This window comes from Haemaphysalis longicornis, unplaced genomic scaffold (assembly GCF_048455015.1).
Source record: "Haemaphysalis longicornis isolate Haplotype H1 unplaced genomic scaffold, Haemaphysalis longicornis Haplotype H1 scaffold_1, whole genome shotgun sequence".
Classification (NCBI taxonomy): Eukaryota; Metazoa; Arthropoda; class Arachnida; order Ixodida; family Ixodidae; genus Haemaphysalis; species Haemaphysalis longicornis.
The window spans coordinates 271,868,425-271,882,335 of record NW_027526203.1 but is presented as its reverse complement, the minus strand read 5'-3'; the positions used below and the strand labels follow the sequence as shown (position 1 = coordinate 271,882,335).

At 50.7% G+C, this 13,911-nt stretch overlaps 2 protein-coding genes and 1 non-coding gene across 3 annotated transcripts in view; all 3 read right to left on the bottom strand.

The window, feature by feature from the left end:
- Positions 1 to 379, bottom strand: part of LOC144145871 (SPRY domain-containing SOCS box protein 3-like) — a 31,916-nt gene extending 31,537 nt beyond the window's left edge. Inside the window, exon 1 of the mRNA XM_077677691.1 lies at positions 191 to 379. Coding sequence (XP_077533817.1) covers positions 191 to 325 — 135 coding nt within the window. The 5' untranslated portion in view covers positions 326 to 379. The remainder of the gene's footprint in view (positions 1 to 190) is intronic.
- Positions 380 to 7,509: 7,130 nt separating this feature from the next.
- The window catches only part of LOC144145807 (alcohol dehydrogenase class-3-like), a 57,636-nt gene continuing 51,234 nt past the window's right edge, over positions 7,510 to 13,911 (bottom strand). Inside the window, exons 8-10 of the mRNA XM_077677557.1 lie at positions 11,379 to 11,514; positions 8,457 to 8,595; positions 7,510 to 7,607 (exon numbers count right to left, since the gene is read on the bottom strand). Coding sequence (XP_077533683.1) covers positions 7,583 to 7,607; positions 8,457 to 8,595; positions 11,379 to 11,514 — 300 coding nt within the window. The 3' untranslated portion in view covers positions 7,510 to 7,582. The remainder of the gene's footprint in view (positions 7,608 to 8,456; positions 8,596 to 11,378; positions 11,515 to 13,911) is intronic.
- On the bottom strand, positions 10,234 to 10,306 carry Trnat-cgu (transfer RNA threonine (anticodon CGU)). Its single transcript has one exon. It is a non-coding gene; the product is annotated as a tRNA-Thr (tRNA).

Here is a 13,911-nt window from a genome sequence, read left to right as displayed (position 1 = left end):
TACGTTCTGTACCCTGTTCTAAAGAAGGCAATGATTTTTGGCTCCGAAACTCATAGCATTTTCTTCGCGCGAAGTCGCCGCTGCTATCTTGCATATATAGCCGCCACAAAGGTCGATCACCACGCAACTCCGTCTCCAATGTTTTTATATGACACTCCGCAATATCGGAGAGATTCCCACTGCTTGTTACCTGCCGGGGTCCGAGTAGCGCCACTTCGGGAGACTTGTGCGTGCTGCTCCACGCCCAGCCGTGGTCCTCGACGCCCCAGTTCCACGGCTCGAGCCGGTCGTCGGAGCCCTGGCTGCTGCCGCCGCTGTCCTCCATAGCGTTGGGCCTCCCACCGTCGACGCCGGCGCTGCTGAGTGCAAGGCCCGTTATGCGCGCGCGCGCCGCGCGCCCACCCCTCCTCGATATCGACCGTTGGTTGGTTTCCCATCTGCCGGCCGGGGGAACCCTCGCTGGAGCGTGCCAGCTGCCCCGCGCCGACGGGGGAAAAACGCTTTCCCTTTTCGCCCCCTATCCTGCGGCTGCAAACACAGCCGTCCATCCCCACTCTTGCGCTGCTTTGTTAGCGTTTTATTTCAACGGGTTGGTACAGAGAATCAGCACGGAGGGGCAGGCGCTGGGCCGCGCAGTCATAGCTCACGCTCGGAGTTGCGTTCCGCGAGGGAAGCCTGTAACAATACCGTTACCCTTAATGTGTGCAGTAGAATGTCGATAAACGGAAATCGGTTCAACGAAACTTCCGCTTCAAACAAACGCCTTGCAGTTGGTTGGTTTTGTATTAGGGCAGTGTACAAACCTCAGGCTAGTTAATCGGGACCTAAATGTTCCGTCCACTGCGTAAACGGAACTGAAAAGAGATACTTCGGCAAACGCAGCTCCATCGGAATACGCATGACTTTTTAGTTGTCATTATTCTTCTTTTACTATTTTTATTTTTTATGTTGTTTTCGGAGGCGCGCGCTGTGAGCTGTGGCAACCCGTTACAGAGGATCTAGCCCCCATCACTGTCCCTATCACTATCGCCGTCTCCGGGGATTTACACTTTTCTCGCACACTGCACCCGCATCGTTTGCTTGCAGTCAGGGTGTGTGTGCCATTGGCATACGCAGGGTTCTTTTTTTTTTTTTTTTGGGGGGGGGGGGGGGGGGTTCAAGACCTTCAAAAAGCGCAACACTGAAAACGGGACACAAACGAAAGAACCACAGGACGAGCGCCCAACTCGGCATTTTGTGATTTTCAAGGCTGGATCAACCCGGAGCCATTTTTTGTTTTGGGGTTTTTTTGTTTGTTATTATTATTTGCTAGTTTTTGTTTGTTATTATTTTCTCAATTCTTTATGTGCCTTCCCCCCCCCCCCTCCCCGAAGCAAAATCCTGCGTACGGTACAGTTGTGTCCGGATACGCTTACGGCTTAGAGCCTTTATTGGGTGTTGTATGAAAACTATGTGCAGATAATACCATGTAGACTATTACTATACGTAGCTGATGTCTGCCCACTGAGAAAACGAAGACAGGCTCGAAAACGTGATCACAGACTTTGGTTATGTGGTGACACCTACGCCGGCGGAACAGGCAGCCTGTTGGCGTCGTGGCTCATATATTACGATTGAAATTATGGCGTCTTCGCTTTGTGAAAATTAAAAGGTTTATTGACCGGTAAAATTCGATTGTACTGGCTGCATATTTTCAGGATTGGAGAGAGAACACTAGAGAAAACGTCCGGCCGCGGTTCGCACGCGTGAAGCGACTCCCTGGTACGTACGTATAGTTCGCCCACCACGCGAGAGAGTCGGAAATCTCAACCACGTACACTAGTACGTATAAACCAGGGCCTCGGGATGACAGCCGGCGGTTATTTGCGTGCACAAAGTCATTGACCCTGAGGAATATTGCCGGGCGCACCGGTGATGACCCACTGTCAAGTGTTCCGTGTGCGGGGTGGGCACGCGTGGGGATTCAAACCCATTCGCCCACTGCTTCATTCCCCTCCTCTTCCTCCCCTTCCCCCGCACGAAGCGTTCGACCTCTTCCTTCTAAATAATTTCCCTCATTCATTTACGTGCACACAATCGTTTTTTGCGCAGCCTGTCGAGTATGTGTGGCGCCATTAAATAAATAAATAAATGCTGCCGAGCTTGCGTTCAGGGAGCTTGAGGTCATCTCGCCGTTCCTCTTCAACCTCTTCATGATCGGGGTAGCGAGGGCAGTGGCGGCGACCGGCGTCCGGCACACGATCTACGCCGACGACATTACCGTGTGGATGGCAGGCGGCAACGACACCAGCTGTAAGCGGCGGTTACGACCATCGAGCAGCACCTTGAAGGCACCGGCCTAGTGGGCTCGCCCGCCAAATCCGAGCTGTTCGTCTTCACACCGCTACGACCGGGACGGAAACGCGCTCCCCCTCGAGAGTGCGATCACATCAAGATCGTGACTGCCTCGGGGCAACACATCCCAGAAGTTTCCAAAATCAGGGTCCTGGGCCTGCTGCTAAACAAGAGCGGCCGCCACGACGAGACCATCATAGCTTACCACCAAGGCAATGGACGCCATCCGGCTCATACACCGAGTCTCGACGCGACGGGCGGGCATGCGTGAAGACAGCCTCGTGCGCGTCGTCCAGTCCTTCGTTATCAGTCACATCGCATACGTTGCGGCCTACCTCAACTGGCACATCACCGACAGGACCAAGATCAACACGCTGATCAGACGGGCTTACAAGGCGGCGCTGGGCTTAACGGAGATCACGAGTACGGCTCGGCTCCTGCAGCTCGGCGTCCATAACACTCTAGAGGAAATAGCCGAGGCGCAGCTCACCGTGCAAATGGAGCGCCTCTCTGCCACAAAGACGGGCCGCAGTATCCTGGCGGCCCTAGGTTACAACCCGCGAGCTCCCAGCCGGCAACCGTGCGAGATCAGCGAGGAGGCGCGGGCCCACATCCGCGTAGACCCCATCCCGAAGAACGTGCACCCCGAGTACAACCAAGAACGGCGGCAGGCGCGGGTGCCAAGGCCCTCACCGAGCAACACGCCCAAAACCCGCACGCCCGGTACGTAGACGCATCGGAATACCAACGAGAAGTCTTTGCGGCAGTAGTCGTTGCGGCGGCTACCGGCACCAAGACAACGGCCGCGAGCGTGGGGTGCACAGATGCTACAGATACCGAGGAGGTGGCCATCGCTCTGGCGATCTCCGAGGCCGAGTGTCGCACCGTGCTCAGCGACTCGAGAAACGACGTGCGCAACTTTGTCAAGGGGCGAGTGTGCGCCCCGGCGGCCGCCATCATCGGCAAGCTCAAGCTTCAAGACCGCGGCAGCACCATCCGTATCAAGTGGTTCCCGCCTCACGCGGGCGAGCGTGCATCCTCACCGAACCACAACGAGACGGCCCATTCGGCGGAGCGAGCGCTTACCCTCCCCTCTCCCGAGAGTGACCGTTCCGTGTGATGGTTTGAAACCATGCAAGGACCGAATGACCAGTTATAGCGAAGTTACCAAGTGTTATCGCCTAGCTCGACGGCGACAATGCCGCCTCCCCACCCGGCACTAGTCGGGAAGAGGCCGTCATCTTAAGGCAGATACAGACCAGGTCACTCCCCGCCCCGGCAGTGCTACACGTGCTTCACCCAGAACTTTATCCGAGTGGTATGTGCAGTGTATGTGCAGTGGATCAATGGATCAATGGACGGTGGATCAATGGCACATCATGCGGGACTGCCCCAGGTTCCCTACCGAAGCTACCTCCAGGACGTACCCGCGCAAACTTCAAAGTGCAGTGCAGTCTAAAGACAAGGACACTCAACTATGAGCCGTCCAGCAGGCCCGGGGTGCGCTCGAAAAGCACAAGCCTCACGACCCGCCACAAACGGGCCGAACTGGGGTATTGCAGAGTAGGGCATAACCCCGGGTCGACGCTTGGCCAATGTCACGACGCGTTCAACCGTCGGTTGCCGGCATCAATAAAGTTATTCCTACAATGAATGAATGAATGAATGAATGAATGAATGAATGAATGAATGAATAAATAAATAAATAAATAAATAGCCTGCGAGAGCTAAAACAAGCGAGAGTAGAGTCGCTTTTAACGAGCCAGTAAAGTCGCTGTTTCCATGTATTTTACAGGCGGAATAAGCACTTTTTTTAAGGGGCGAAGCTCCTTAAGTCATGGGTCTGTCCATCCCTTGTGTATCGTGGTACGTGACCGCCGCATGCTTTCGGAGATGTCGCAAAGTGGGCCGCGTTGCACGCGCAAGAACCGGCTGCAACCGGCAGCGCAAACTCGGCACCGGGAGCGCGAGCTTGTCTGTGTTCGCCAACGGAGGCGCGAGCGCACGTGCACTGCGAGGGGGAGATCACGCAAGAGATCACGCCACGAACGCAGGCAGTCGTTCTCGGAGATCGAACGAGACGCAAGGACCTTTGCTCGTTTCCTCTCGTCTTGTTCGGGCACAAGTTCGCCCTAAATAAAAGTTCTTTCTTTACCGTTGTGTCCCATCCTACGTGACAAATTGTGGTGAGGTGCGGGGTAGTCCTCGATGGCGCGGGGTTTTTCACCAGGTCTGGGCCTGGGAGCATTGACTCCGAAAATAAAAGTTGATTTGTACAATGTACGCACACAGTCTTACGTCTTTCTTAATGATGTAATGGGCGAACTTTCACGGGAGAGTTACGGTTACCGATGATCTCCCCCTCTCGAGCTTCGCCCCACTTATCATCATTCATTCCGTGGATATGGCGTGATTTTTTCAGTCGTTCTTAAGAAAAAAAATTCCCCCGCATTTCCCCGAGGGGGAGAATGTGAAAGTGCGAATGCACGGTTGTCGGCCCGCTTGCGGCGCTTGCGCTCGGCCCCCGCAGCCCACCGCCTCGCCGCCTTCTCTTCCATCTCTTCCATCGGGTTTGTAGTATCACGTGTACACCACGCAGTTATCAAGCCGCTATAACGCCGCTGAGTCGCCAACGCACGCCGCTGACGACGTAGTTTGAATGCGTTAAAGATATAAGGCGCGTCACTAACGGTGATATCACGTCGCGTCCGTGGCTTGGTCGGTAGAGCGTCGCGCTGCGGCCGCAAAGTCCGCGGATCGAAACCTGGCGCCGGATGCTGTTTCTTTTTTAAATATAGAGGAGCACTGCGGACGCCGACGCCGCCGCCGCCGCCGACGCCGGCGGTGGATGGTTTGGGGTCGCTTATAAAGTGCATTCGCACTTAAAACACCCACTGCTTACTTTTGCGGAATAAAGTTTGTGCCCCTAGCGTATGGTTCTACTTACCACGTAGAGTTCGCATCGAACAAGGGAGAACCTATTTTCTCTGGAGACGAATGTCGTAATAAACGAGACTCTTGATACTTTCCCGGCCCCTTGAGGTAAATTCCTGTTAGTATTCACTAAAAGATGGACTTCGGTGAAATAAATAGCGGCCCCGGGCGCGTTCCGGTTCGCAGGCAGCATCGTATAGTGTCCCGAAACGGTTTCATTAGACGTTTAAGCAGTCGTCAAAGCAACAAAAATTGAAATAACACCGCTGCTGCACAGGAAAACACCGTAGCCCCAAACCACTGTTTTGAAAGAGACATACAATAATATAATAAACATGCGAGAATAAAGAAGTGGTTGCACAATAAATTGCAGGCACTAATAAGCGAATTTGTTTAATGAGCATATTGCACATAAAGGCGACGCTGGCGTCATTTTTTAAGTTTGGACAGAAAGGTAGCCTGCACCCCTTTCGGGATACTGGTGGTGTTTTTTCGAGCTGCCTACTTCGCCGTTTACTTTAGGGTCATAGGAATCCCCCCCACCCCACTCCGCCCTCTTCTCTCGACGAAGACGAAAACAGAAAAACACAAGCCCGAAATCCATGCGCACATGCTTGTTTGGAGGTCGTTCCGTTGCATCACGCACCTTAAAAGGTTGTTCCAACGTAACCTAGCATAACCTTACCTGACCTAAACCCAACCTAAAGCTAACCCAAACCTAACCTAACGCAGTCTGACCTATTGTAACTAGATTTTTTTTATTTTTATTTTCGTTTTCCTCAAAACAGCGCATGCAGTTGCGGCAGAACGACCTTCAAGGAGGCTCCCCCGTTTACGTCAGACGGGCGGCCACTGAGTGCGGGACTGGGCATTTTGGGCCATTGGTCCGGCATTCGGTGCTGCCTCTGTGCGGCTTGCGCGGATGCGCTTGCGCCCCTGATGCCAAGATCTGTGGCTACGCAGGCTGCGCACACAGCAGAGGCGGCACGAGTTGTACAACAGTAAGAGCGAAAGAAATAATTCTTTTTTTTTTTTCGCAGTCAGGCTGCGATAGGACGTTTTCCGATCATGAATCTTGCCCCGAGGCTTCTTAGTTCCGCAGCCACAGAATATTGAAAAGCGCTTATTAATTCCAAGGCATTAAATCGTCAATTGAGCGGGAAAGCCGGGATTCGTAACAACGAAGCGGCTCTTATAGAATGGAGGGCGGCGCAGAGGGAATATAAGCAAATAAAATGAGTCGAAGAGAATTGATTGATTGTGGGGTTTAACGCGCCGACGCAACGTAGGCGATGAGGCGCGCCGTAGTGGAGGGCTCCGGATTGATTTTGACCACCTGGGGATCTTTATCGTGCGCCGAAATCTCGTACACACGGGCGTTTTTGCTTTTCGCCTCCATCAGAAAAGCGGCCGCCGCGGCCGGGAATCGAACCCGCGACCTCGTGCTCAGCAGCGCAACGCCTTAGCCACTGAGCCTCCGCGGCGGGTGAGTCGAAGAGAAAATAAAATAGATTTGGACTTGGATGGGAATCTAACCCAGGACTCCGGAACGCTCGCTAGTCAAGGACGCATTCTACCAACCCAGTTCGACTCTTTTTATTGCCTTTTTCTTGCATAGCACTCAACACAACACAACCAAAAAATATTTACGAATGAAACAAGTTTGTACGCAGCCAACCCAATAATGGGCTGGCTTTGTCGTTAAAATTCCTTAACTGTGGTCAGGGGTTCAACCCTTGGGAGCCACTCAGGAACGGGTGTACCTTCGCTTTCTGCACTTCAACAAATTTGGATGCGCTTTCTGGAAGCGCTGTCGCGTCGGCCGCGCGTCACTACTGTGGAGGCTAATCAGCGTGGCCACAACGAAGGGTATATTCTCCACATCTTCTATACATGCAGCGACCTATGCCGTATGGGTGCTGGCAGCTCTTTACGGATCGTTCTCTGGAGGATGCCCCAAAGGAAGACCGCCGCCCAGCAGTGAAGAATTACGCGCTCGATTGACTAAGTGCACAAAAAAAAAAAGGGGGGGGGGGGGATTTAGACGGATATCCCAATTTTCGACAATATCTAGAATGACCGTGGTTCAAAAGGGCATAAGTATATTTGGGAACCCGTCAACCTCGGCATGCTAACAGAAGATTAGACAATGTCCTAAAGATAACCTGTCTGCAGCTACCAAACAGAGCAAGAACACTTGTAAGCCAACTAAAGCAAAAGACGGGTGCAAACTCTCTCGTAGCCAGAAGGACGATGTTTATTAGTGCACTGTTCAGTTGAAGGAGCCAGGGCTGAAGCTCGTTTCTCACGGGGCTCAGAAGTTTATGGCGGTGCGGATTCTGGAAGAGAAAAAAATTGGGAACAGACATTTTGTATAGCAGCTCTACAGAAGATAAAAGGCACGTTATGTGTACCCTTGCGCTCTTGTGGAGTAGCTTGATCGTTTCAACGAGCGTCATATATATAGAGCCAGGAAATAAAAAAACTTATTTAGCGCCCAACCGTTTAAATGGAGGCAAGTTATCATGTCAGGGAAGGCGTACTTGAACTTTTCGCGAGCGTGTAACGTGAGTGGAAACAGGTTATATTTGCTGAGCACCGCGCGCATGTGCGGAACCAGTGGCGCACTGGACAGTGTCCTTCAACCGGACTCCCACACCCAGTTCCACCTTTTTTTTGCTCGGCGCTGAGAACGAGGAAGTTAATAAGTTTCGTTCTATTAATATTTCAAGTCTTCATCCTATATGCTTATTGCTCACGTTGCCTCTTAGTCATGTGATGGTGCGGGTGAGGCATTTTTTCCCCCTTTCTACCCCACCCACAATGAAAGTCAAGCGTAAGAAGCAGCCTGCGTGTATTGCGTCTCCTTATGGGTGCCTGCTGTCCAGTTGAGTTCTTGGCTTCGGGCGCCCATGGCCTCAGGGGTTAGAGCCAGGTCCTACGCATTGCATTGGGAGTAAGGCAGCCTCCGGAGATCGAGTACGCTGCAGAGTGGCCTGGCTGCATAAAATACCTAGCTGCGCACAGCGGCAGCCGCTTCGCAGGGGCGGAGTGATCGAAAGCTATACGAGACACAGGCGCCCACAGTAACTGCTGCTGACCGCTGAGCACCGTCGGGCTGCAGCGCATTCTGTGGGAACAAGCACTTTGCGAAACAGGCTAGAATGGAATGGGGGCCCCGTTCTCACGAGCAGCCGCTCTGCATGAGGGCGAAGGCGTCGTTGATTCGCTCGAGGTGCAGCTTGTGGGTGATCAGCTCGTCCAGCTTCAGCTTCTTGCTTCGGTACAACTCCATCAGCTGAGGCACCTGGTCAACGGTCTTCCAACCTGCGCAGAGACGGCGACACACGGGCTGGACGAGGTGCGGCGTGACACACGTGCGTAATAATGCGACTAAGCGAAGACCTATACAGGGTGTCCCAACTATCGTGCACCAAAAATTTAAAAAAAAAATCAGTGGAGTTATTTGAAGAAAGTTGAAGAAAACACGTCACCATGAACGCTGGTACGTGCCTCGCCCAATTATGCGCTGCCTACTCTGCTTAACCGATTTGGTCTCCCCAATTCTTGTGATCGTTTGCCGTCCTACCAACAGGTAAAAACTTTCTTTTTATGAGGTGCTTTCAGTGTATGTATTACTTTGGTTGCCTATCATTTAGTAGTTCACATGTCTTCTTGTTAACCCTGCCTCTGCCATTCTCTTTGCCATGTCTTTGATACCACTTGGATATATTGGATATATTTCTGTTCAATTCTTATGTAAGAATATTTTTTAATGGTACACGAGCTATGTATAAGTATTCAACTGTATTTGATTACACAAAAAACTGCATTGCTGTTTTGTTTCTTGCCTGCTGTTCGCTACCCTTGTTGCCGATGTAGCTCAGGGGAAGGGAGCGTTGTCCAGCTGCGGCTTTTTTCCCCTCCTCCTCAGCCATGTAATATGCATGTCTCAAATAAACTTGAAACTTGAAACTTGCATAATATTTCCAGTACAGTGGAGTAGCGGCCAGTAATTTTTTCATTAATGATATAATTAGGCGGTTGTGAATAATTATCTCACTCAATAAGTACTGTCCCAGTCATTAAAGATTCAATTAGGCACTTATAGGTACCCACAAGGGACATCTAACTGCGGTATTTTCAGCGACTTACTAACTGCGTGCTCATTTTTTCTGAATGATAAAGGGGCCCCGCGAAATACGAAAAGTGCCACGTGTCGGTGCTCCCACCCGCATCATAAACAAGCGCCCTCGAACAGGCCCCTTCTGAATTACCCAGAACAAAATAAAGAAAAGGAACAAAGAAGAAATCGCGACCGAGTTTGTGCTTCATCTGCCACATCCACCTCGCGAAACTTGCTGTTGCTCCTCCTTCCATGTCATTAACAAGGTGTGACAGGTAAAGTAGCTGCTTTCAATCAGCTTATTTGAGGGCGCTGCTTTATGATGCGGGTCGTAGCACCGTCACGTGGTATTCTTCATATCTCTCGGGGTTTTTTATGTCAGAAAAATGAGTACGCAATTAATACATCGCCGAAAATACTGCGGTTAGATGTCCCTTGTGGGTGCCTACAAGTGCCTCAATGGCATTTTAATAATTGGGACAGTACTTCTCAGTTAAATAGATCATTACAATTACGTAATTAAATCTCATTAACGAAAACATTACTGTCAGCTACTTCACTGAACAGGAAACACTATGCACTGGGTTTTCTTTGAGTAACGCCATTGCTCTTTTTTAAAACATTGGTCCACTGATAGTTTGGAGTATGTATGTATGTATGTATGTATGTATGTATGTATGTATGTATGTATGTATGTATGTATGTATGTATGTATGTATGTATGTATGTATGTAGAATAAGGGGGCAGTCAAGAAAACCTCGGAAAGCAAAGGGGAGAAGGCGGTATGTCATAGAAACAGATGAATTTTTTGAGTGAGAAAGAAACTGGTGAAAAAATGCCCGCCGGGTGAGATCCGAACCCACGACCTCCAGAATACGCGTCTGGTGCGATGACCACTACGCTACCAGCGGGGCTGTTTCCCCACCACTTTCTCGGGTTTTTATGTTGAGGTATATTTTGTTTGCTGATATATATATATATATATATATATATATAAGAAAAGCACCACAGCGAAGGCGGCGGCCGTCCGCCGCGTTCACGCCCACTGCCGACTATTTTTTTCTTTAAGAGACGGCTTCACTGTGCAACATATGTGTTGTGGGAAAGCCAGCCTACAAAGACAGCTGACATCAATTTTTTTTTAAGTTGGCTTTTCTCGGCCTACACACGCAAAAAACAAAAAGAATTGACGCCATCCCGCCCTGTGACGGTGGATGTCCAGCGCAGCTGTTGTAAACCACTACACATGCTGGTGGGGGAGGGTGTGTAATATTCCTCGTTGTCTCGGCGGGCTTGTCGCTTGCACTCGGCTTCTCTGGCGGCAAATGCTGGGACCTGACGCTGCGCTCGGCGTCTTGGGCGAGAACTGCTGGGTCCTGCTAGCCTGATGTATGCGATACCGCTCGAATGACTTCAACTACCCTCCCGTTCCGAGAGCAGCTGCAAACCTAATCTTTACCAGATCCCATGGGGGAGAGGGGGAGTCCAATTGTTCACCGGCACCTTATCATTTATCATGCGGTTTCCATGCTTGGCTTGTTTTGTGGTTTCTTTCTTTACTCGAATACTGAGCTCTGTGCTGCACGCCCGATTATCATGACGCATGCGCTCGGCGTCTTGAGCGAGAACTGCTGGGTCCTGCCTGCCTTTTCTGTCTATGACACGAAATTTTCCGACGAACGAGAGGCTAGCATTTTCACTGAAAAAACGGGGGAGTTATCGTGTTTGCGATTTTTTTCTAATATTATATAAATTGTAATTATTAACCGGCTGCAGTTAGCGTAGCAGATAGCTCGCCATTGAGCACATCCGCCTCCATGGGGTGCCCGCTCAAAGATTGCGATTTAGTTTACCTGTCCACACTGCGCAATTAAGGAAGCCATCAGGTTTTTTGTTCATTGCTGACCGTATTCCCAAAATACCGAACGCGCAAAGAAAAGCAAGGCGTAATCGCGGCGGGATCTCCACCGAGTGTGCACAAACCTCCAAAGTCACACCCTCGCCAAGTCCTTCCGGCAGTGAGCTGCGCGGGCATCGCGGTCACCATCTTGTCCGTGGGAGCCGCACCCAGGATGATGGACTCGCCCCAGCCAGGGTGGCACGACTCCAGCGCCTGGCTCTGCGGAGCAAACAACGACGCCGAGCTCGATGCTGCCCACTGCACCGATGCAGAGTCTGCAGGCGTCCGTCGTCACTTCCGTCTCCCATGAGGCTTAACTCATAAGTCAGGGGCGGGGGCGGGACTATAACACACACAGAGGATACGCAGGACGATGATGCGCGGTGGCAAACTTTTGCTCTGAGCGGGCACACACATAAAAATTATTCTGTCGTTATATCCGCTCCGTTCGGAGTGGCACGGAATAATGTGAAACGTTCGCGCCACATTGCCGTTCCCTCAGCCTGCAGCATGCAGTGTAGTGGCGGATCCGTATGCGGTACACGTGACCCAGGTGCCTTCTGAACCATGTAGCAGTGCTAAGCCTGTACTGCGTGCAATTCCCGGGTTGCCCTGCCCATGCTGAGGAATTACTTCTCCTTTACCCAACACATTCTCTATCCGTGCAAGGACCCCTATACCATACTTACGCTCTTGGGCTTCGTTGTGAATTTCGGTTTCTGAATATACACAAGCGTTTGAAAAAAAAATACATCAAAAATTTGGAAAAAAAAGAGCAGTATTTTCAATTTTTCAAGAATAAAATAAAAAAAACAGAGAGCGTTCCCCACGGTAACCTGTGATGAAGCGACTCTCGCTAGATGTCAGGAAACTTCTGTGTAACGTCGCAGAATACAGAGCCTGCAAGGGAATTTGGCCAAAAGAAGGAGTACATGAGTCTTTGAAGCACTTGTATTGGTTAACGTGGTGGTGAGGACTTTTCTTCAACCAACCCTTGAGTACCCGCTTGTCGCGTACTGTATATTTCCCTTTTTTATGCGGTATGTGAAAGAAACGGGTCCCAGTTTCGAAATGTGCACACCAAGCTACGGCGTTCAAAAACTTATGTACAGTCATGGACAAATGAAATGCGAACACGAAAATATTGTTTCAGAGCAGTTCCTACGAGGGATGTTGTCTCGGGTTTATAACGGAAAGCGATTGACCAAGCGCACTGTGGATGAGTAGAAGAGGAGATTGAGGTGGTGACTGTGCCGGGCCGCTTCCCGATCTGTTTAAACTGGGACGCTGTGCTACCTTTCATCACATACGCCTACAATAGCGCTAAGAGAGAGAGAAAGAACAAACTTTATTGAGCATTCGAGAGCCGTTTAGGCGCTTGATGGGGTGGTGCCTTCTTCTCGGGCCCCCTATGTTTCCAGGTACTCGTGTCCTCTGGTGATCAGCGCGATCTGTTCTTCCAGGGCGGGGCTGGACAACAAGGTCTCCCATCGCTCAGGGTTGATGTGAGGGGAGGGGGGGAGGGGGGGCACGAGGTCACAAAATACGCACCTTTCTTTCTTCTTTACATGCGACTGCCAAGCAGCTTCCTCGACACTATACTGCCCTTTTCACACCATGAAGATGCTTCTATAGCGCAGACTATCTGTTGTGTAAGAGGCTCGCCCGACCATGGACCTTGAGGTCTTAGACGAAGACCAAGGCACGATATGACCGACGCCGCGCATCCGCTTCGTACTTTACCGGTGACTTTGTCTGGCTCGGGACGCCGCTACGCAAACGTGGTTTGTGACATAATTTTTTATCAACCTACACCGTCCCTTTTGTAGTTGTGCGACAGTTGAGTGACCTGAATTATGAAATCGCTATAGATTGATGTCGCAAGACCGTCGATCCCGCAAGAATGACTCAAGTTGTTCACGTCGCCCGCCTGAAGCCTTGCCAACCGAGACAACTTCAACTCGCTCGGTGCACATGAGCTTCGTCTCGCCCCGGGGAGGTGTTACAGAGCAGTTTCTGCGAGTGATGTTGTCCCGGGTTTACAACAGAAAGGGATTGACCAAGCGCCTTGTGGATGAGTAAAAGAGGAGATTGAGGTGGTTGGTGACTGTGCCGGCCACTTCCCGATCTGTTCGCTCGGCTGTTCCTGGATCTCATCACTGTAAATAAACCCATTTCCCCCATCAAGACCGTGTCAATATGAACCAGAACCCGGAAAAACAAAAAATACTGTTCGTGGAGGTCCAATAATGACACGCTATTGGTATATTTGGAAAGCCACATTTCCCAACTTTGTTGTTGTAATTAAGCCACTCATGAATTTGACTTGCATGGTATGAAATCGCGCGTTTGTGTTGTCTGGTTCATATTTTCATGATCGCGTTTCATTTGTAAATGACTGTACGTGCATCCAACCACAATGCCCGGAAGTCTTTGATCGCTGCACAGCTTAGCATTGACGCGCCAAGCGAAAATTTATCGCACGCGCATTGATATAAAGGTCAGTTTTGTCGCTTTGATGTGAAATAAATGCCTTGATATGAAATCGTGCCTATAGATTTTGAAAGCGGAAGCTTTTCTGGGGCTTTTGTAAAGAATTTTTGAAACAATTATATT